Here is a 22,944-nt window from a genome sequence, read left to right as displayed (position 1 = left end):
CAGCAGAGCTGCCCCCCCAAGCTGAGCTGCCCATCCTCCATGGCAGGAGAGACAACATAAAGACCACGTTCCGTGGCTAACCGGTGTCCATCTACTGAGCGTTCCTAGGAGCTGAGCTCTGTGCTAAGCGCATAGCGGATGCTGACTCATTTAATACACCAGCCCCACAAGGCAGGTGCTTCCACTGGCCCCCACCTTAAAGATGGGAATCAGGAGCACAGGAGGTTCAGTGCTTTGCCGCAGCCACGTAGGGGTGGGACGGGTGGCAGGGCTGTGGGCAGGTGTGTCTTGGCCAGTGGAGGTGGAACGCTAGGGCGTTTCTCCACCTGGGTTCTGGGGCCCAGGAAGTGAGTAAACAGGCAAAGCAAATGCCTGGCTAAGCGGCTCTCTTCCAAGTCAGTGACTGTGATCCAGGGGTACACATCGGTGCTGACCCTGGCAGGGTAATTTGGGGGTGTTTCCTGAGCAGCGTACTGGGAGGCATGGTAGGCAGTGGGGTTTATGGAACCGATGAGATGCTCTGACTACTGCGAGGCTGCTCAGACATGGGAGTCAGATGGACCTGGGCCTGGAGCAAGTCATTTCGCCTGGGCCTCAGTTTTCTCACCCGTAAAGAGGGAAGGATAACGCCTGGTTCACAGAGCTATGGTCGGAGTAAAGTGACTAGACTAGCACAAAATAAGCAGTTTACAGTGAAAACAAGTCCTCCCTTTCTCCAGGAGAGCAGAGTGATGAGAGAGGCAGAGAAGTGAATATTTAACAGCACCTGAATGCCATGAGGAAGGCATGTGCTGGGGCTGGAAATACTAGGATGGGTGTAGTGACTCGTCCTGGGGAAGTCCTGAAGGGCTTCCTGGAGGAGGTGATGAAGGTGTCGCAAGCCTAGAAGAGGTTGGAAATGGTGCCCCAGAAACTTCACGGTGGCCTGCACTTTGGGACACAGATTCCTCCTCACCATGAGATACTCATTGAGCCACTTTCCTTCTCGGAGCGGCCTGCTTGGTGGGGGACAGTGCCCACTTGGGTGTGGTTTCTAGACAGACGCACTGGAAGGACAGCAACCTAACCCTCCCCCCTCCCCACCCAGAGTTCTGGGTTACCGGCATCCACGGAGCTGCTGGGTCTCCAAAGGGGCTTTCAATAAATGACCCCAAGGTGGGAGTGATGCTATGCACCTGGGCAGGTATGGACACTGGGTAACTGGAACGGAAGACTGGTGTAAACAGCTGGAACCTCGGATTGGCATTGGGACAGGCGACCAGGGGCACCTGTCGGCCAGGAGAATGGCCTTCAATGCCTTGTGCCTGCTGGGGTGGCCCCATGAGAACAGCTGGGCTCTGGCTGGAGGGACCCCTCCTGCCTCAGTCTCATCTGCTGTCATGGCAGCCCTTGTCAGGACAGACTTCAAAGCCTGAGCACGTGCCCATTCATTCTTGGGGCACGTGTGGGGCATGGCGGGCGGAAGCAGGACACTTGCTGGGTTTTGCTGGCAGTGGAATCGGGGGTGTCAGCATCTGGCTTCCTTGGCCACCCCCAGCCCCCTGTGCCCCTGGTCCCCCAGCCAGGTGATGGTGGCATCTAGATCTTTCCCCTCATCATCATCAACATGATGGTTTTGGCAGCATAGAGGCTGTGGGGTCAGCCAGTCCTGGGTTCAGGTCTGGCCCTGTCACTTGCAGTGTGGTCCAGGACCATCTGCCGTTGGGAGGTCACGGGGGTGAGAATGATGTCACTGACTGCACCTGTCATACACGAGTCCACTGACTCTTTGCAAAAACCCCTGTGAGATGGGTGGTCTTACCGAGGCTCAGAGAGGGTTGGCAGCTTGCACCAGGTCACAGAGCTGCAAGATGTACAGCTGGGGTTTGACCCCAGGACCTTGAGGCTCCAGAGCCCCTGCCCATCCCTCCACTACACACACTGGTTGGAACCCAAAGGCTGACGTCCCAGCTGGCTTTGGCACTCTGTGGTTTATCAGATAGCTTTGCCGTCAGCGTGGGGTGTTAATCAAACTGCTTATCCAGTTTGACACCATTGCATTAAGAATGGGAAAGTGATGCTAGAGGAGGGGAAGGGACTTGCCCGAGGTCGCACAGCAAGTTAGGGGCAGAGACAGGACCAGATACAGGGCTGCCTGCCCAGCGCAGGCTGCCTCGTTGCCTGAGGGGGTGTGGGTCTGGGGAATGCGGTCCAGGGACAGGCTTGCCGGTCTCTCCCTCCCTCCTCTCTCAAGGCCTGGTGGCTCCCCGCAGAGAGCCCCAGAGGCCAGCCAGCTGCCCTGTAAGGGGTACCCGTGGTCACTGAAACAGGTAGGGAGCGTGAGGATTACTCCACGCAGCTCAGCACCGCTGTCCATTGGCCAGACTTGCAATCGCCAGCTTGCTGGGAAAATTCATTTGCCACCTCTCTCAGTTGCTTCTAGATCCCCAGAGGGTCAGGGCAGGATGGAGAAGTGTCCCTGCTTAGGTGGTCCAGGCCTGACGCACCCACCTGTCCCTGCCTCCCCCAGACAGGCGTAGGCAGGGCAATGCCAGTGATGAGAATGGCCATCCAGCAAGGGCACCTGTGTACCTTTGCTCGAGCTCGTTTAATGTCCGTGAGCCCTACAGGGTAGGATTGCTACCCCCGTTTCACAGAGGAGGAAATTGAGGTTTCTAGCTAGTGGTAAGCAGGCCTTCCAGGGACCACACAGTGGCAGACGGCTTTCTCAGTTTCCTGCCCTTCTCAGTGGGGCTGGTAGAGACTCCCGTAGCCTTTGATTCTATCAGGCCCGAGCAGCTCGTGGCAAGTGCTGCAGAACCAATCATGGAATGAGTGAGTGGACAAACGTTGAATCAGTGCATGCTGCCATCCCACCCCCTGCTTGCTGGTCACTGGTGATGAGGGCAGGGGCCAGCGGCCTGATGCTGTTACCCAGGGTATCTCTGGATGGCGGTGACGTCCCTGAGGCTGTCTCCTCTTTCGGGCTCCAAGGAAGGGCCACATCCAGGGTCTGCACATCATATCCAGAGGGACTCTTAGAGATCATATTACAGATGGGGAGACTGAGGCCCACGTGGAGAAGGGTCTTGCTGGGGTCGTGCAGTGAATTAGCAACAGAGCCAGGACTTGAACCAGGATCTCCTGCCCCCTCGCCCAGAACCCTCTTCCCCACTGGGTACTTCCCCATGGACCCTAGACCCCCACCCACCCCGAGTATCCTTGCACAGACCTCTCCGCTGGGATCCCTGGAGGCGCCTGGTGTTTCAGGCTGAGAGCAAGTCCGTGTGCGCGCGCGCGTGTGTGTGTGTGTGTGTGTGTGTGTGTGTGCGCGCGGTGGCAGCATGCTGGGAGAGGTGCCCACCTGATATGGTGGCTGCTCAGCCCGGCCCATCACCAGCTCCCAGCCTGTGCTCTGGCCTGCCCGGGCTGTTACTGCCCGCCTGTAATTGAATCAGCTGGCCTGGTTAAGTGTTCACATTAAATTAATACCTCCTCTGCAGAGACAATCAGCTGACATTTAATTTGTGTTTCCTTCCGAGCAGCAGAGTACAGCTGGGCAGCTGGGCCTCGGATAGGCACGTCTGGGAGGAGTCCCTTCCCCGGATGAGGGGCTGGGTGCTTGTGGGAGCACCAGAGTCCACAGGGAGGGGGCCGGGAGGTACCCGTGAGGGCGGGGCTTGGGGGGATGGAGGGCCTCTCGGCTCACAGGCTGGGCGGCCCGGCCCTCTTTTTACTGGAGAGAGAAGATACAGCAAAGCAGATGAGAGGAGGCAGTCAGGAGATGAGGCTCCACGTGTTTCAGCATTGGGCTGCCCGGAAGGAGGATCTCCCTCAGAGAAAAGTGGGTTCTCACCGTGTATGCCTGGCTCCACCCCACTCCCACTGCCCTTTTGCTCATCTGTATTTTTTTTTTCTGCCACAGACATGAATTGTTTGTGATTTTCAACAAGGGTGGTGGCGTGGCATGAGGAAGTTGACCCAGTTGTGATTTTGAAGCTCTCTATGGGGGCTCAGCAGAAGCTAAGGGGTGGGGGCCCACCACGTGCCCACTCTGATCTGTTACCCATCGGCTTCTGCAAAGGGTCCCCCTGGTCTGCCTCATCCTCCAGCTCGGATGTAAGTCTAGAGAAGGACCTGCCAGTCAGGACCCCAGCTCAGCCCCAGCTCTGCAGCGAGGGTGGCTCAAGGCACATCCACGCGGGGAGGGGAAAGGCACCTCTGCACCTGGGTGGGCTCACACAAAAGCCAGGGGCAGCGCAGAGCCCTGGGGACAGGTGCGCGGAGTGGCTCCAGCACGCCCCCGGCAGCCTGCAGCCAGCTGTGCTGCTGTGGGGTGAGCGCCCCGTGCCCGGGTGAAAATTACCCTCTGCCCATCTGCCCTCCGCCAGAGGCAAGGCCCGTGCTTGGCCCAGAATGAAGTTTTCCACTGACAGCTCTGGCCTAGCCTCACCTGAGTTTGCTTTCCATCACCTGAGTGGGTCGGCCTGGGCGTGCCGGCGGCTGCCCTTCCTTGGAAGTGTGCGGGCCATCCCTGTGAGGGCCTCCCAGCTCTCTGTGGTCTGGCCACTGGAGCCAGCTGTGGGAGCATCAGTTGTCTGCTAGGTGCCAGAGGTGGGACTGGGTGTTTTCACCCACACCACCCCACTTCATGTAGTTCTCACAACCCACCCTCGAAAGGGGTGGTGTGCTTCCCATCTCACAGATGAGGCAACTGAGGCCCAGAGAGGGTAATTAATTGACTTTCTCAAAGTCACATAGCTGGGAAGCGGCAGGGACAGTATTCGAACCCAGTCTCTTGCTGCCCAGGAGTCTCTAGGACTTTCTTTTCAGAAGCCCCAGGGCTATCCCAGGAGCCTAAGTTGTTTTCCTGGGGCTGCACCCACTTTCCTCTGGAGCTAGAGCCCCGGAGCCTCTTTCTGTGAGTGCACAGGAAGTGCAAAATCTGTGAGTCAGTCCCGCTGCCAGTGACTTCAGCTTGGCTTTCCGCCCCTCAGTAGGCCAGGCTTTGTGGCCCCTTTCCGGTGGGTCTGTGTGTCATCCTGAGCTGATGGGGGAGGGGAGACACTGGCCCTGAGTGTCAGCTGGGGGTGGGGACTGGCATTGAAGCTGCCAATCCCCTCCCCCCAGTGGCTTGCTGAGACTTCCCGTCCATCACGTGGTCCAGCGGTGGTTCCTCAGGAATGCGGGGAGACCACATCTGGCTGAGGCGGGGCAGCTACCTCCCCCTCCTGGCCACCTCTCACACATGTGCTCCTTCTGCTAAGATGGTGGCTGAGCCCCGCCGAGATCTCAGCAGCGGTGTAGGGCTGGGGAGTCATTTCCTCTCCCCGCTCGTTGCCCTGACATCCCTGCTTTCCCATCCCGGGCCTGGAGCTGTGGGAAGTGGGAGAGGGAAGCTTTCTCCTTCTCTCTGCCCACTTCCTGCCCTGGCCCACCCTCCTGCTGGCCTGGCCTCTCCCAGGGGAAGCTCAGGAGCCAGTGGACGGAGCAGCCGAGTCCCCAAGCTGGGGCTGTGCAGATTGAGGATGTCCAAGGGGCCCTGGCTGGGGAGGGGCAAGCAGTGGGGCTGAGGAGTGATTGCGGCTGGGATCATTCATTCATTCAACAAATCCATTCAATAACTCTTTGACTCCTTACCAAGTGTGGGTGGGTTTAGGTGCAGGGAGAACAGCAGTGAGCACAGTTCTCCGGCTGGGGGAGTGGGCAGCCCCCCAGCTTTAGACCCGACTCCTCCGATGACTTGTATAGTGGCAGCCCTCCTGTGCCCCTTTTCCCACCTAGAACAGGTGTCTCCCCCATGATTCCTCTGTGCTCCAACAGGCCAGGGCACCTGGCCTGGGCACCAGGGTGCTACCTGTACCCACATTCACATTCCCGATTTGTGGGCTCCCCAGTCTGAGCCCCGGCCAGTCCTTTGCATTGGCACAGAGGCCCCCCAGGACTAACCCTCATCCAGCACTGCCGTGTTGTGGGTCACACCCAGTGGGTTTGGACACTGGTAAGCAGGGGGATTGGAGTGACTGAGTCCAGGGGCAGGAGGCTGGGCTGGGGCTGGGAGATGGGCCCTGGGGTCCAGTCCAGCCAGAACCAGCCCGTGACTGGGGGCCAGTCACATGACCGTCAGAGAGTGTGGGAACAGAGTGGCTTTTCTGGAGCGAGCCTGGGGTATGCTGGGCTCACACTGTGTCTCACTGACAGATGGAGAGATGGAGGCTCTGAGTGGGGGAGGCAGAGCTGGGGTCCAGACTCGTGTCCTTCCACCTCGCTCCTCATGAGCGCCGCTTGGGCTGGGGGAGGGGAGGGCACTCTGCTGTCCACTCCTTGGGCGACCTGCACCTCAGTGTCCTTATCTGTACACTCAGAGGCGTGGCCTAGGGGAACCCTGGTCCCCTTTCAGCCTCGGCTTCTGGAGCTTCTCTGAGTCTCTCGTTTCTGTAAAATAGAAACAACCCCCCCTTGCTGGCTGTGTGATTTGGGGGGAGGTGCTTCGTGCTTTTGGACTTTAGCTTCTTCATCAACGACACGGAGAAAATAATAACCCGACTTAGAGGTTACTGTGAAACGAAAATGAGGCTCTGCCTGTGAAGCCCCTGAGGACGGTGCCAGGCACATCGTAAGCACTCAGTCTGTGTGAGCTGCCCCATCACATCATCATCATCCTGAGCGTCAAGCAGCGTCAGTATCACCACCGCCATCATCCATCCCACCTGCTTCAGAGGCTGGCGTGAGCGTCCACAGCCTGAGAGCGTTTTGAGGAGCTGGCATGCCTACAAGGCTGTTGTTGAAGGGTGTCTGCAGATGGGGGGAGAGTGAGAGGATGCTGGGGGCGAGAGAAGGTCCCTGTGATGTGGTCGGGGCAGGAGCTAGATCTGGGGCCTGAGCACTCTCTGGAGGTGGAGAAGATGGAGGGTGGTCCATCGCGGTCCCTGGCATCGTGGGCCGGCTCTGGGTGAGAGCCATGCTTGATGACACGCCACAGCCAAGCCGCCTGGGAAAGATGGCCTCCTGAGGTCTGCTGCCTCAAGCCTGAGCTCAAGGAGGGAGAACAATGGAGGTGGCTGCGGAGGCTCCGGGAAGAGATGACATTTGAGACAAGCCTGGGAGAATGGATAGATTTCAGAAGGCTGAAGAGGAGGGAGGGAAAGGGGAATCGAGTTACCTCTGATTCTCTGTTTCCTCATCTGCAAAATGGGGACCATCCTTAGGGGAGGATTAAGTGATATTTTATCTTTTTTTATTATTAATTAATTAATTTATTTTTGGCTGCGTTGGGTCTTCGTTGCTGCGCATGGGCTTTCTCTAGTTGCGGCGAGCAGGGGCTACTCTTCGTTGTGGTGCGTGGGCTTCTCAATGCAGTGGCTTCCGTTTGTTGCGGAGCACCGGCTCTAGGTGCGTGGACTGCAGTAGTTGTGGCACACGGGTTCAGTAGTTGTGGTGCACGGGCTTTAGAGAGCAGCCTCAGTAGTTGTGGCACGTGGGCTCAGTATTTGTGGCTCGCGGGCTCTAGAGCGCAGGCTCAGTAGTTGTGGCGCATGGGCTTAGTTGCTCCGCGACATGTGGGATCTTCCCGGACCAGCAAACGAACCCATGTCCCCTGCATTGGCAGGCAGATTCTTAACCACTGCACCACCAGGGAAGTCCCTTATCTTTTATTATGTATATGAAGGCCCAACATGGTGTACACCACCAAGAAGGTGACCAATAAATGTCCCTCTCTCCACTCCCTTCGAGAGAAAAGAATCTGGGGACTTCCCTGGTGGCGCCCACCACCAGGGAAGCCCTCACACCACAATGAGGAGTAGCCCCCGCTTGCCACAACTAGAGAAAGCCCATGCACAGCAGCAAAGACCTAATGCAGCCAAAGATTAAAAAATAATAAAAATAAATTTAAAAAGAAAGAGAAAAGAATTTGGAAGTTTTATGAGCTGGTGGGTCAGGGCGGGCAGGGGTGGATCTAAGTGATTCAGGCTGTCTTGGCCTTGGCTAGAGTTTTCTGTGTGCACTGGGCCTTCATTTTCCCACCTGTAAAATGGGGAGGAGGTTTCTCTGCAGCTTCACAGCTCACTGTGTGAGCTCCTGTGCTCAGCCGTGGGCCACACATGAAAGTCAGGAGGGCAAAGGCTTAAATGACATGACGCCCACCAGCCCCTGACCCATAGTAGGTGTGTCCCCTCTTGGTGGCAGCTGGCTACTCCCTGGCCTTCCTGCTGGCCCGTCTTTGCTTATGTTGGTCCTGCTGCCTGAAACTTCCATCCTGCTGAAACCTTACTCCTGTGGGCAGATCCAGGTCAGGAGAGGGGGCTGTGCCTGGGAAGCAGGTTTTGGGATGTCAGAGCCCACAACTTGGTTGACCAGTTTTTGGTTAAGCTGCATGCTCCCTCTCTCTGGGCTGAGTTGCAGTAAATGCAGGGCATCTGGGGTGCCTTAAGAAATATCACTCAACCATCCTTTCACCCCAGTCAGCCAGAGCAGCTGAAGGGCAAAGCTTTTCTGCACTGTCAACATTGAGGCCGGCAAAGCCAAGCTTTCCCGCTGCGACCGGGAGGGGAGGTCAGCGTAGGCAGCAGGTTTGGTCTGTCAAGCCAGCTGCTGTCAGCACACAGGGGTCCTTCTTGCGTCTGCTGGGGGCAGGTGCACCGGCTGCCCACCTATCCAGCTCTGGTAATAAAAGGCCCATGAAGTCATTTGTGCAAGCTCAACTGGGGTGCAGCTTAGGCGAGGGGGCCACCGAAGTGCCTTCTGCAGGGGAGCTCATTAGAAATGAGCCCCACACCAGACCTGCTGGATCCGGGTCTGCACGTGAACAAGCTCCCTGGGTGATTCCCATGCATATCACAGTTGGAAACTGGATGCTTTAGAGCATGAGCTTGGCTTGAGTCCCATCCTTGCTTACTAGCTGTGTGACCCTGGACAAGTTACCTCACCTCTCTGAACCTCAGCTCTCTCATCTACAAAATGGGTTTGGGGAAAATTTCTTTACCCGAGAGTGTTAATAATTCTCATGAAAGCCGATGAGATGTGTACAAGGCACTGAGCCCAGTGCGTGGGACTCGGACTGTGCTTGCCAATCAGCGGCTGCTGCTACTACAGCTAATGTGTCTGGAGATCCAAAGACGTGGCTTAAGTTCTCGCTCTGAGTTGACTTGAGACAAGTTGCTTTCCTCTGCTGGGCCTCATTTTTCCCGTCTGTTCAATGGGTCTGTTGACCCCTGCCCCACCTTCCTCACAAGAAGTTTGCTTAAAGGAAAAGGGAGGAGGGGCTGGGCCTTATCCCCAAAAGCCTGTCTTGGAAATGAGTGTGTGTGGAGGAGAGATGTCCCCGGGTGCCCACATCTTCAACCCTCACTGCCCACTCCTCTGCTGCCCCTGGTGTTGCTGCAAGATGCAGTAGTGAGGCTGGCCTCAGGAGCCAGGCTGCAGCCAGTGCCACACCGGGCTCTCCCTTGTCCCTGCTCTGCTCAGCGGCTTTGGAATTGAGCCCCCTGCCCCCCTCAGGGCAGCGTGGCCAGTAGAGATGATTCAGCTTGGGACCTGTGGTCTGGGCCTTGGCCTCCCTCCCTTGAGGGGAGCCCCAGATGCCCCATGCTGCTGGGCGAGGTGAGGGCAGCCTTGAACTTCTCCCCACCTGGGATTCCTGTTCCCCACACTGGGCCTGGGGCTGGACTCAGTTTTCTGATTTGTACAACGAGGGTGTTCAGTGAGATGATCCCACCTGGGTTAGACCCTTAGATTCTCTTGCTGCCCCTCCTTAGCTTCCTCTGTGTTCCTCATCCCTGCCAGGACCCCTATCCCAGCCCCACTGCCCACTGGGTTCTGAACTCTGCAGCCCACAGAAGATCTAGGCCTGGCCACCACCACTGGGGGCTGGTAAAGACCGAGGGGAACGGGGGATGGGGGGTGAGTGGCGAGTGTGTCCTCTGGGAGCCCTGGCCGGGGCCGTTGTGTCTCATGTGGGAAAGAGGAGGAATTTTCCTCTGTGTGTGCAAACAGTATCCGTTTTCTCTTGTTTCCAAAAGCTGGTGACGTAACCCACTCTTCAGCCATCCCTCCCCTCTGGCCTATTTTTAGCTGGCCCCGACAGCATCCTAAAAGGCTTCCAGACCTGCCTGCTCTGAGGCCATGTAGGGAGGCAGCCGTAGGGTGAAAAAAGAGAGAAACTCCTGGTCGGTCTGTCCCAGGATGGGGGTGGGGGGAGAAGGACCTGTCCCTCTGGGGAAGGAGGGGCATCTGGGTGGGGAGTGGGTTAGGGCTCTGATGGGTCCTGGGTCTACAGGAAGCCTGGCAGGGTTACAAGCACTCAATCTGGAGTCTCCAGCCTGGGTTTGAGTCCTGGCCCCACCTGTCCTCACCCTGACCTTGGGTACCTGACTCTTCCTTGCATGCTTCCCCCGTAACGTGGGGATCATGGTGGCACCTAGGCTAGAGGGTTGTTTTGAGGATTGAATTACATCACGCAGAATGGTGCCTGGTACAAAGTAGGCACTCAGTTAAGGTGGGCTGGTATTGTTGTGGTAACTCTATTATCATCCTGTCCTGCCTCCGGTTAATGCTGGGGGTACACTCAGAGCCCCCATGTGCCTTCTCCCCTTTGTCCTTTCCTGTTCAACTTCAGCCCACATAGATACAAACGAGATGACGTATGTAACACCCCTGGAATAGAGCCTGGCACTTAATAAGCATTAAATAAGGGAGAGTTATATTTATTTTTTGTTTTAATGTAATGAAACAGACCTGGGTTTGAAGTCCAGCCCCACCCCCTAACTAGCTGTGTGTCTTTGGGCAAGGTATTTAACCTCTCTGAGCCTCAGTTTCCTCATCTGTAAGATAGGGATGATAACAGCTAGGTAGGAGATGTCTTTGTTGGTTAGGGTAGGTTGTAGGACAAATTGACTCCGAGATTGCGATGGTTGGCACAATCAGATTTGTTTCTTGTGGTTGCAAAGGAGAGCCTGAAGGTGGTGCTGGCTGCAGCCTTGACCCTGAGCGCAGCTTCAGTACCATGTCTTACAGGAATGGAAGGAGCAGTAGCATTTGTACAGTGCTTTACAGTTTGTGTGGGGGGCTGGCGGTCCCTCCTGCCGTCATCTCCCAGTGGTGCTGTGCTCATGCCCGGAGCCTGGCACCCGTCACCACCACCTGGTATCATGGGTCACCTGGCTGTCCCACACATCTAGCTCCCTAGACTGGGAGCTCCCGAGGGGCAGGCAAGGATAGAGTCGCTGCTGCACCTTCCTTGCCCAGCCCGGGGACGGGCCCAGGGTGGGTGCTGGCATTGTGTCTGAGGCTGGACTGGCCTGGGGAGGCCGCCCTCTGACCACCTGTCCCTCTTGTCTCTTGCAGATGGGAGGAGGAGCTCGCCAAGCGCATGAACCTGCAGACCATGGTGGACACGCTGCAGGAGGTGAGAGGTCCCGACCAGGAGAGGCTCACAGGAGAACCACGTGGCCAAGGGGCAAAGCCGGGGGCAGTTCCCAGCACAGCCTCTGTGCTCTGCTACCTCCTGCTGCCTCAGTCTCTCCTCGATGGAGCCGGAGGCCTCTCCCGCCTCCCCTCCTTGGGGCTGGGAAGGCACCAGCACAAGAGCTGCAGAAAAGCTTGGGCACGGGAATCCTGGTGCTGCCCCTGGCGTGCAGGAACAGACTCGGGGCTGAGTGCCCTGCAGAGGGCGGGTGGCCACATCATCAGGTGGGCTCCCAGCCCTGGCAGGTGCTCAGCAGCGGGCATGAGGACATTCTTCTGCTCTTCTGGCTCGGTGGCTCTGTGTTCTGGGTGGGCCTGCTTCTCACTCGCCTGCTGTGTACGCTGGGCAACAAACTTTACCTTCTCGGCCTCTGTTTTCCTCTCGGCCAAATGGGCACAAGAATGGCAACCCCATGAGAAGGCATGGAGAGCTCTTTAATTGCCTTCTGATATCTAAAGTGTTGATCCTCTGAATAAATAAATAATAACCAAAAAAAAAAGAAAGAAGAAAGAAAATAAACACTGACCTTCTAAGGAAGTTAGAGACAGACTAAAATAATGTCAATACGCGGAAGGAAAAGGATGAACGTCCCCCCACCCCGCTTTCTTTTATAAGAAAAGTACTTTTTGCTTTATACACATAACATGCTCATGGTCAAATACCTGGAAAATTCAGAAAAGCACAGAGAAGAAAATAAAACTCACCTCCAGTTCTCCCTGCTCCACTGTGGATAGATTGGTGTGTGACCTTCTGGTCTTTTCTGTGCGGACACACACAAGCCCGAGGGGCACATGCTCGGTTAGGGTGGCACGTGTGACGTTGCCATTCTGGAGATCGGAGATGGTCAGATGTTTTGGCATTTTCACATGAATTGACCTACTACTGGGATCCCTTTTACATCCACTTTTTCTCTTAACGTCTGCCATGGATTTTTCCATACAATAAATAATCCTTGGAGAAGTGTTTTAGGCTGAGCGATGCCCTGTGCTGAGTGAGGGCTGAGCGGGGACCCAGGCTGGGATGAGGTCCTTGGCACCCCTTCCTTCCCTGGCACAAAGGCACCCGGCTTGGTTGGATGTCAGGTGTCCGGGGCTCTGGACCCAGGTGTCCATCCCCTCCCCTCCAACAGGGAGACCAGCCCCCCTAAAACCTCCCCCATCTTCATCCCCCGTAGGCAGCGCAGGAAGCAGAAGCCATCCAGGAGGAGATGAATGAGAAGATTGAGCGTCTCAAGGCCGAGCTGGTGGTGTTTAAGGGGCTCATGAGTGACGTAAGTGCCACCGACCACCACCCCCAGGCATCATGACTTCCCCCCACAGCCATCATGCAAAACGCTTCATTCACTCCGAGGCTCCAGAGCTCGGCTTCTAGTTAGAATCCTGGCTGGCTGCGTTTGACCCGTGAGGATGACGGATGCATCGGAGACCAGGCCCCCCTCCCTGTCCCCTCCCCACTTCTGCTTCCCTTGGTCTGAGTAGAGATGCATTAATCCGCTGCTTTAACCCATCCCGCCCTCCCTGGGGCTCTTCTGATGGTCTGTGTGTGTTTGCTTCATCTCCTGCCAGCTCACCACGGTGAGGGCGGGTGGTGGCCATGGGCCTCTGTGTCTGGGCACAGTGGCGGCCAATGGCAGGTTGAAGGAGACCCCGGGTCTGATCTGCGCCGGCCTGAGAGGCTCCCCGGGCCAGCGGCCTTCAGCAGGGTTTGCTTTGTAAAGTCGGGACAGGCCAGTGTGCACATCCTTGGGACGATCGGAGCCCCTCTGAGTAACCGTGGGCAGGGGCAGCTGGTGGCAGCAAGGACCTTCTTCCTACTGGGGACCTGGTTTCCTGCCACCTTCAAGCAGTGGCTAGTATGTAGAGAGAGTCTCCACAAAGGAGAAGGAGCCCAGTCCAGGTGACTCAGCCTGGAGCAGTTCTGGTCCCGAGAGGCGTGGAGCTGGGGTGGCTGGAAGAGGCCATGTGGCTTCCCCTCACCGGGGTCCAGTGGACCCCCCATCCTAGGCAGCCCCAACCATCAGCCATGGGAGGAATCTCTTTTGTGGGGTACAGCAGGCCCGGTGGGAAAGTTGGGGGGTCTTTCAGCAGTGGGACTTGTCTTTCTTTTTTCTCTGCTCTGACAAAATAAACACTGACGCTGTATCTGCTGAGAGGATGCCTTCCAGCCCTTAGGGTGACCAGCAAACACACTGTCCACTCGGCGCCGAAGCCCTAGGCTCCCACAGTCCCTCCGCCCCCTGCCCTGAACCCGAGCAGCTGGCCCGACCCTTCAAGTCCAGAAAAGGCTCAAGGACCCCCTCGGACCGCGGGGCCTCCCGCCCGACACCTGGGGGTCTCCCCACCCCTCTGTCCAGTCGGAGCCTGGGAGTGCCTCCCCACCCCCATGCTTGCTCCATCCCTCGCTCACGTAACCCCCTGCTGTCCTCCCTGCAGCCCATGACAGACCTGGACACAAAGATCCAAGAAAAGGCCATGAAGGTGGACATGGACATCTGCCGCCGAATCGATATCACGGCCAAGCTGTGCGATGTCGCGCAGCAGCGGAACTCGGAAGACGTGTCCAAGATCTTCCAGGTGACTAGGGCTGCCCTGCTCACCAGCTGCCACTTCCAGCCGCCCACCGCCCTCCGCCCCTGCCTGGCCGCCCAACCCCCGTTTTCCTCGCACCCTGCCCACGCCCCTTCCCCCCGAGGTAGCGTTTGCCCAGCCCTCTGGCCTCCCCAGGAAGACGTAGAATCAGGGACGCATAGACTCATAGGCACGTCTGACTCCATCATCAAGGCTGACCGCTTCATCCTATGGCTGAGGACGCCGCTCCCCCGGGCGGGTGGTGGGCGTGACAGGCTCCAGGACGGACATGGCAGAGCTGGGAGTAGGACTCAGGTCTCTGGACCCTCCAGGGCTCAGTCCATCCGTCCACCCTGTGTCCACTGTCCTGCTTCCTGCCTCTTCCTCTGGGAGCCGGAGCTGGCTACAAATGCCATGGTCGGGGAGCCCTGGCCAGGCTATGGGAGCACTGGGTGAGCTGGCCTGAGCCCTGGTCCACGAGCCTCAGAATTCAGAAGAGGAGCTGTTGACTGTTGACTCTTTCAGTCCCACATTGAGACTCACTCCGTACCGTCCCCCCCACCCCACCTCCAACCGGCAAGGGACTGGGTGTGTCCCAAGCGAAGGCGATGGGTTAGCACTGGCAAATGTCCTCCAGGGAGGGCTTGGGGGCCGGTCCAGCTGCCCAAAGGGCGTGCGTCATTCTCTGAAGGCTGCTGCTTGAGTTTTGGGTTGTGGTTTGGCTTTTGCTTGAGCCCAGGGCAGTATGGCGTGTTGTCGCTTTAAGTATGTGACTTTGGATGTAGTGGGGTGAGGTCTGGGCTTCCCTGGGGCCCGTTGTCCACCTCGTGCCTTCTTGCCGCCCCTTTGTGGGGAAGCAAGGGACCATTTCAGCCTTCGTCTGGTTTGTCGTGTCTTGTCTGCTTGGAGTGGAGGGAGCTTGTTGAACCTGGGGCTGCCTGCCTGTCAACTTTGCATGTGAACAGGAGGGCTCTGGGAAGCGCAGAGCCATCTGCGCCTCTGTAAGGGCTTCTCCGTCTCTCTGGCTGCCTCTGAGACATACCAGGCGACTCAGTGCCCCAGTCTGGCCTGCTTTTCACCCCAAATGATGGGGCTGCCTCTCTGGTGAAGGGGTGAGCTGAGCTAGCCCAACCGCCAGGCCTCCCAGGGCAGGGAAGGGTCCAGGCCATCTGCCCCTCCATCCTGCATGTCTCCCCACCTCACGCTTCCTGCGAACGCCGCCCGCTTCTTAGAGGACCCGGCATCAAGCAGTGGCCGCACCAGCCATGCTCCATCCATCCTATGGGACGCCGGTTCCCTTCCCAGTCCACCCCGCCCTCCATCCCAGCAGAGCCTCCCAGTGACCTTGATCTTTTCCTTTCCGGGTCAGGTGGTCCCCAAAAAGAAAGAGCGTAAGGTGGCTTCGGATGATGACATCTCTGAGCAGGACGGGGAGGTGAACCGTTTCTCAGATGACGAGGTCGGCTCCATGAACATCACAGACGAGATGAAACGCATGTTTAACCAGCTGTGAGTATCCCTGCTGCCTGGGGCCTCCTCTCCGTTTCCCCAGGTTGGGCAGGGCAGGGGTGGCAAACCGGAAGTAGCCTGCAGATGTTTTCTTTGGCCAGCACGTGCTCTGAAAGAATTTGGATTCGGAGTTTCACGTTTTCAGAAAGGGTCAGATTGGCAATGGTGGTCCTATTTGTGGGCAGTTCTTTTCTTTTTTTTTGTATTGAGATAATATGACGGACGTGTAACATTCTGTTAGTTTCAGATATGCAACATCATGTTTTGGTATTTGTATATGTTGTAAAATGCTCACCACAATAAGTCTAGTTAACATCCATCACCATACAGAGTTACAATTTTGTTTTCCCTTGGGATGAGCTGCTGCCTGGGTTAGTGGCAGAGTTGGGCTGGGTATGGTCAGTGTGGGCTGGAGCTGGCTTGTGCCAGCTTGTAAAAGCTGATTGTGTGCATGTCTGCCCACTCCAGGTTTAGCGATTGCATATTAGTAGCTTAACATTTGCCACGATGGGAAATGGTCAGGGGCTACCAGTCTGGGCAGCCCTCTCCCACCCCTGTGGACAGCTGACTTACTAGAACCTGGCTGCGTACGGTCATCCGGGGCAGGGATGCATTGTAGCCTTGGTGTCCCCAGTGCTATACTTGCAATCGTGATCCATCTTTGGCTCTAATCCGTAGAGGATCCCGGTGTGGGCTTGGGGAGGGTAGGGGTGCAGCTGTGGGCATTGGCTGACTCACCTAAGGGCCTTGAGTCAGAGAGCAGGCTGGGACTGGGTCTCTGGAGTCCACCTTTCCCCCTGCCCCACTGGCCTGCTCTTGCCTGCTCTCTCCCCTGAGCCCTGGGAACTCAGCTTTTGCCCAGGACTGGAGTCCTCCCTCCCCACCCCTACCTCCCCCACCCCTTGCGTCTGAGTCTCAGGGCCCAGCACACTTTCTGGCCTGATGTCCGTTCTCTGGAGTCCTGAGCTTCCAGCCGCGGGGCTGGCTGGATTCGAGTGCTTGCCTCTGATGGCCATCACCGACCTTCCAGGCCCCTCCAGGAGGGCCCCTCCTCTCAGCAGGCGCTCCTGCCATCGTACTTATTTCCAAAGCCAGGGGCACAGGCCTCTCCTAATGCTTCCTGCAATGCTGGGGGCTGGCCTAGCATGGTAGAGTCCCAAGATCACTCTGCCCAGCCCCTTCATTGCACAGATGAGGCTCAGAGAGGGCCGGGCAAGTCAGGACAGAGCCGGGCCCCTGACTCCCGGTCCAGCACTGTCTTCGTGCTCGGAAGAGATTTCCTCTTCTGTTTCCTTGCCACACCTTCCCCACCCTGGTGACTTGTCAGGAAGACGGGAATCGGACCTGGGTGGGATGGGTTTGCCCAGCACTTACCTATACTTGCTGTTCCCTTGAAACAACATGGAGATGGGGCTGTGTTTGGGGCTTTGCTGTTTTGAGGGTGACAAGGAGATTCCTAGACCCTCGATTCATCTTTCACCATCTCCCCCCACACCCAGTTCTCATAGTCTCATCTTTCGCTGATGAGAGGGGCTTTGGAAGAGAACCCTTGGTCGGGTCTAGGTTTTCTGAACGTTGCTGTGGGCATTTCTGAGTGTAGGGCAGGGCTGTATGCCCCAGAGACCCAGGCTGGGTTCATTTGGTTGAATTAAAGGGCTGCTTTGAAGAAAGTGTTGTCCCTGGTTTTCATAAAGTCACCAGGAATCCATAGACTGCCCAGGAAGTGGCGTGAGCTAAAAAGCGGTGCTCCCAGGTGTATGAAAGAGCTTTCTTTCCAATGCTGCTAAAATGGGCACCTGAGCGTTGACAGGTCTGAACTGGGTTCAGTATCCAATTAGGTTGATCTGGTTGTAAAGTTGCCTAGTTCAAAAAAAAAAAAAAAAAAACGGCCAACCTCTGATCACCCCTCCACCCTTGTAGTTCTAGCCAATGCCACGCAGAAGGCACCAGGGCAGGGCCCTGGCCCCCTCCCGCTGACATCTCCACGGGCTGCGGGCTGAGACCCAAGCTAGAGCCCCCACTGCCCCGGGCCGGCTCCTCTGAGCTCCTTGAATAATGAATGCACCCGTGTCAGGGCTGTTTTGTTTTGATCAAAATCAGTTGCTTGGGCTTCAGGCCCAGGAGAAGGGGAGAAATTTGCTACTTTCTCTGCACTGTGGCCGGCCTTCCTGCTCAGCCCCGCCCTCCAGATCTGGGGGGAGGGGGGCGCCTCTTCCCAGCCCTCTCTCTTGTGCAGGCAGCTTCCTATCCTTTCTAGTTCCCCATTACTCAGCTGGGGTTTCCTTCTTGTCCCAGCTGCTGGGAAGGAAGTGAGGTCAGCAGTCTAGTATGTGAGGTGGCGATGGGTCGACGACGCTCGACCCAGGGGCTCGCCCCAAGCTGTCTTGCTGTGGGGGGCGGGGTGTGGGCAGCGCCTCACCCTGCAGCCCTGCCCCAGCTCTGGTCCTTGGCTGCAGGGAGCCACCTGCAGGCTCCCGCAGGAACCGCTTCTTGGTGGGGAACCTGGCTCCCGGGGGTGCTCTTGGGCTCTGCCCGGTGGCTCCAGCCTGGTCCATTGTCAGCAGGTTGGGAGCAGTGCCCTGTAGGATCCAGAAAGTAGTTGAAGGAGTGAGCGTAGGCAGTGGGGAGAGCCCTGGGATGGGAATCAGGACTTGGGACCCACATCTTCCTCTGCAGCTGATTCACCAGGTCGAGCAATTTAACTCCTGCAGGCCTCAGCCTTCCCATCTGGATAATGGGCATATTGGGCTGAATGATTTTTACAGTCCCCTCCAGTTGGGGTAACCAGTACACCTCCAGAACCCCTTCAGTCCCAGGCACACCTGTATGGTCCATCACCCTACTTCCAGTTCTAGTGAATAGGGAAGGCCAGAAATTGCTCAGGCTTTGCATTCAAGTCTGATTTCCAGCATGTATTATTCTAGAAGTCCACCTAATCCCTCTGAGCCTCAATTTCCTTCCCTGTAAAATGGGACTAACAGTCATGCTCACCTCACAGGATTGTTGTGAGGATGGAATGAATTGCATTTTAATACATGCATGGTGGCCTGTCCCGTGCCCAGCACATGATAGGTGCTTGGTGATGTTTTGATGGGCAGGAAGAAGCCGTAGGAAACAGAAAGATCTGGCTTTCAGCCCTAGGTTCCTTTTTTTTGTTTAATTTTTTATCAGAGTATAGTTGATTTACAATGTTGTGTTAGTTTCAGGGACACAGCAAAGTGAATCTGTTATACATATATCCACTCTTTTAGATTCTTTTCCCATGTAGGCCATTGCGAAGTACTGAATAGAGTTCCCTGTGCTATACAGTAGGTTCTTATTAATTATCTATTTTATATATAGTAGTGTGTATATGTCAATCCCAATCTTCCAATTTATCTCTCCCTCCCTTACCCCCGGTAACCATAGTTTGTTTTCTACATCTGTGACTCTATTTCTGTTTTGTAGAGAAGTCCATTTGTACCTTTTTTATAGATTCCACATATAAGTGATATCACAGGATATTTGTCTTTCTCTGACTTACTTCACTCAGTATGACAATCTCTAGGTCCATCCATGTTGCTACAAATGGCATTATTTTGTTCTTTTTTATCAGCCCTAGTTTCTGGTACAGCCTAGCTTAGTGTGGCTTTGGACAAGGGAATTATTCTTTCTGAGCTGCAGTTTCCTCCTCTGTAAAATGGGAATAATAATAATACCCACCTTTTCAAGTTGCAGAAAAGGTTATATGAATCACCTCAGGCAGAGCAGGGGCTCCAGGAATGAGTTATTAAATGAAAGGAAAACAGTCACAAGATTGAACTTGGGAGGAAAATATCTTTAGTCTCCATTAATGAAAGCCTGGCATCTTTAGGAATATACATTTTAAATTGTATAAATAATATGTAAATACACTCTGCATTTGAAAAGAGTTAAACTCCAAGGAGAAGGCATGCGTCCCCTTTGGCCACCGCCCCTGCCTTTTTGGATGGCCACCTGGCAGGAGCCCAGTCATCAGGGCAGTGTCCCTTGCTCTCCCCTGTCCAGGCCTCTGGAGCCTGGCTTTGTTCACTCATGCCCTCCTGTGTCCCCCCCAACAGGCGGGAGACCTTTGATTTCGATGATGACTGTGACAGCCTGACGTGGGAGGAGAACGAAGATACGCTTCTGCTCTGGGAGGACTTCACTAACTGCAATCCGAGCATTGACCTGCAGGGCGAGGTGAGCCGGGCATGGCTTCTTAGAGGCTGGGAGGTAGGCATTGGGAGCACTTCCTTTCCACGATCCCGCATCCCCCACTCTTTCCCTGCAGCCCTTACCACCCAGCTAAGTTGTCCCCTCTGTTCTGTTTCCCCAGCAAGAGGAAAACCTGGGCAACTTGATCCATGAGACTGAATCCTTCTTCAAGACGAGAGACAAGGAGTACCAGGAGACCATAGGCCAGATCGAGGTGAGGCCTTAGCTGGTTCACATCACCCGGTTGTGACCCCCGAGACTCACGGTGATTAGGTGCCCGTGTGGACAGGGGCTGGGAGAGCGAGGCAGATGCAGGATCGGAAGTCAGGACATCTGCTGATTCTCTGCCTAGTGTTGGGCAAGTCACACCCCTCTTAGGGCCTCAGTTTCCTAATCTGTGAAATGGGGGTGGTGATCCATGTTGGCCCCAGAGAGGTTTTTTTTTTTAAGTTATTGACTGAGATGATGATCTCAAAATAATGAGAACTGACATTTGAGTGACATCAAGCGACACTGGGCACTCAGCCCTTTAAAAATACACCCTCCCTGGTATCTGCATACCTTATGTATGTACCTAGAGGGACCTGGGTGCCTCCACGCTATGCAGTGGGTACTGTGTGCCCCACTTTACAGAGGAGGAGTTGAGGTTAAAAGAGACCAAGTGACTTGCCCAAGGCCCCCAGCCAGGAAGCAGCCTGAAAGCCCAGTTCTCCCAGCTCTGGAGCCTGTGTGCATCTGTCAGTGAGAGTCACTGCTGTTGTCACGCTGGAGAAAGAGAAGGCCAGCTCCTTTCCTGGGGGATGTATCACTTGGTAGAGGAGAAGGGTCAGAAACACGAGAGGCTTCAGAACTTTTCTAATCCAGTCCACAGAAAGGACTGCAGGGATGCTGGACAGGGTGGAGTTGCTAGGGCTGCCCCAGTAGTTGCTAAGCAACCATTCACCTTCCACCAGAAGTGGTTCTAGGGGCCCTGCACCAGTATGTAGAGAGCAGAGAGCGGAGGGAGGGCCCTGAGGGCGTGGTGTCCTGGGGTGGCCCCGATGCTGCCACCACCACGGAGGACGGGAGGTTGCTGAGTGGTCTGCTAGGAGGGAGGATGACTTGGCCTCCCCTTTATGCCACGTTGGTTCCTCTCAGCTGGAGCTGGCCACGGCCAAGAGCGACATGAACCGACACTTGCATGAGTACATGGAGATGTGCAGCATGAAGCGGGGCCTGGACGTGCAGATGGAGACCTGCCGCCGGCTCATCAAAGGCTCTGCAGACAGGTACCTGGCCTTGTCCTCCCTGGCAATGCAGTGGTGGCATCCTTGGGGTGGGTGGCGGGATTTGTGGGGCTGCAACTTATAGCCTGGTGTTTTCATCTGCCCAGGCCATTGGTCCATCCGTCCGTCCACCTGTCCATGCATCCGATGACTATTAGCCTCCTACTATGTGTCAATGCCTCACACATCTAATCTCACGTGACCACTCACAACAACCCTGCCCCCATTGATTCAACAGCTACTGTTGAAGGCTGGCTCTGTGCAAAGCCATGGGGATACAGTGATGAGCAGAACATTCGCAGCCCTGGCCCTCCTGGAGCCCACGCCCCACTTCCTGCTGAGCTGGTGGGTGGAGGTGGTGGCCGGGGCTCACATGTGTCCTTAGGAAGCCATTTTCCTTCCTTTCCCATCTTCCAACCCGGGAGACTGACATGCATCAGGCCTCTTTTATTTGCTAGGGGACACCAGAACCAAGACAGAGCCCCTGCCCTCAAGGAACACGCAGCCTTTCGGGGAAGACAGACATGCTAATAATAAAATGAGATAATACACATAAAATGCTTGGCATCGAGCACAGATATATTAATTATAATTGTTCTCTTATCAAGACGACATTCTTGCAGGCCGTTGTTTGGGCTGTAAGAGAGGGAGAGGCAGGGGGAGGTTGCGTGTGTGTGGCCCTGGGCTTATTAGCATGTCACCTTTAGCTCATTGATTCCCAGAAGCCACTGTTGTTATTTCCATTGTTGGGATGGAAGAGCGCCCCGTAGGCAGGGAAAATAGCTTGCACCAGGCCCCCCAGCTCAGCAGTGATAGAGTGAGGATTCAAAACCAGTGCTATTAACCACTGTCCTGTGTGGCCTCCCTTTGGGCTCTGAGTTAATTGTCCAGACGTGTGTTAGGTGATGGGAGTGTAAAAACTGAGCTTGACCCGTGGTTTCTGCTCCCAAGGAGCTCTCGGGACCAAGCAATTACAGAGGCGGGTGCAGGGCGTCCCAATAGGTCTCTATAGCCATGTTCAGCTCCTGGGCTTTGAAGATTCTAAGGCAAGTGGTGCAAGGGCGGGCCTCGGGGCAGGATTCCCCTCTGAGGCTAGGTTTTCTAGGAATGGCTGCTCCATCTTTCCAGCTCTTTGAATCCCTTCAGCGGTCCTCAGCCTGCCCTCTGATGTCCCCCATTCTCTTGTGCCTTCCAGGAATTCACCGTCGCCTAGCTCCATGGCCAGCAGCGACTCAGGAAGTACAGACGAGATCCAGGATGAGTTTGAGCGGGAGGCGGATGTGGAGCCCATGGTCAGCTGATGACTGAGGTCCCCCAGCCCGTGCCTGGTGGTCTTGGTGATGGGGCCTCTGCCCGCCTCTCCCCACGGGGCCAGGAAGTGGGGCTCCAGCCCTCGCCACGCAGACTTCCTATGCCCTCCCTTCTCTGGAGGCCCCAAGGGACCGCTGCTTCCTTCCTTCCTTCTGCCCACCACCAACCAGTGCCCCTCCTCCATCCACCCACCCAAGGAATGGTGCTGTCAATTTCTATTGTTCTCCACATTACAGATACAGACTTCTGTCCGGACGATGCAGTGTTAACTGTGCCTTTTCCCTTAAGCTGAGCCACTTTGAGCTCCAAAGAATTATTCCTAGCAGGTGTTTTTATACAAAACTCTAAGGTGAGGGCGGGGGGGGCCCCTGGAGTGGTACAATGCCGTTTTCTACCCTCCCACCTGCTCCTCTGATTGGCCAGAAGCTCTGCCCTCCCTCCTCTGCTGGAGTTGGACTTGGGATGGCCCACCTACCCCCAGGAAGGAGCTGTTGGCCTTTGCGAGCTCTCCAGGCCTGGGAGCTGAAAGAGAGAAAAGATGGAAGGAGGGAGGGAAGACAAATTTTTCTTTTCTTTCTGGATCGAGTGGCAAAGCAGAGGGACAAGGCACTGTGGGGGAAGGCGGAACCTCACT

The 22,944-nt window shown here is 56.0% G+C and overlaps 1 protein-coding gene across 1 annotated transcript in view; it reads left to right on the top strand.

Annotated features, from left to right (window-relative positions):
* The window catches only part of IFFO2 (intermediate filament family orphan 2), a 45,416-nt gene extending 22,472 nt beyond the window's left edge, over nucleotides 1-22,944 (top strand). Inside the window, exons 2-9 of the mRNA XM_060015359.1 lie at nucleotides 11,323-11,383; nucleotides 12,618-12,713; nucleotides 13,876-14,016; nucleotides 15,380-15,519; nucleotides 19,599-19,719; nucleotides 19,856-19,948; nucleotides 20,872-21,002; nucleotides 22,195-22,944. Of these exons, the coding sequence (XP_059871342.1) occupies nucleotides 11,323-11,383; nucleotides 12,618-12,713; nucleotides 13,876-14,016; nucleotides 15,380-15,519; nucleotides 19,599-19,719; nucleotides 19,856-19,948; nucleotides 20,872-21,002; nucleotides 22,195-22,300 (889 nt within the window). The 3' untranslated portion in view covers nucleotides 22,301-22,944. The remainder of the gene's footprint in view (nucleotides 1-11,322; nucleotides 11,384-12,617; nucleotides 12,714-13,875; nucleotides 14,017-15,379; nucleotides 15,520-19,598; nucleotides 19,720-19,855; nucleotides 19,949-20,871; nucleotides 21,003-22,194) is intronic.

The sequence above is a fragment of the Delphinus delphis genome, chromosome 1 (genome assembly GCF_949987515.2).
Source record: "Delphinus delphis chromosome 1, mDelDel1.2, whole genome shotgun sequence".
Lineage (NCBI taxonomy): Eukaryota > Metazoa > Chordata > Mammalia > Artiodactyla > Delphinidae > Delphinus > Delphinus delphis.
The sequence above is the reverse complement of the archived record's forward strand: the minus strand, read 5'-3'. Positions and strand labels throughout refer to the sequence as shown.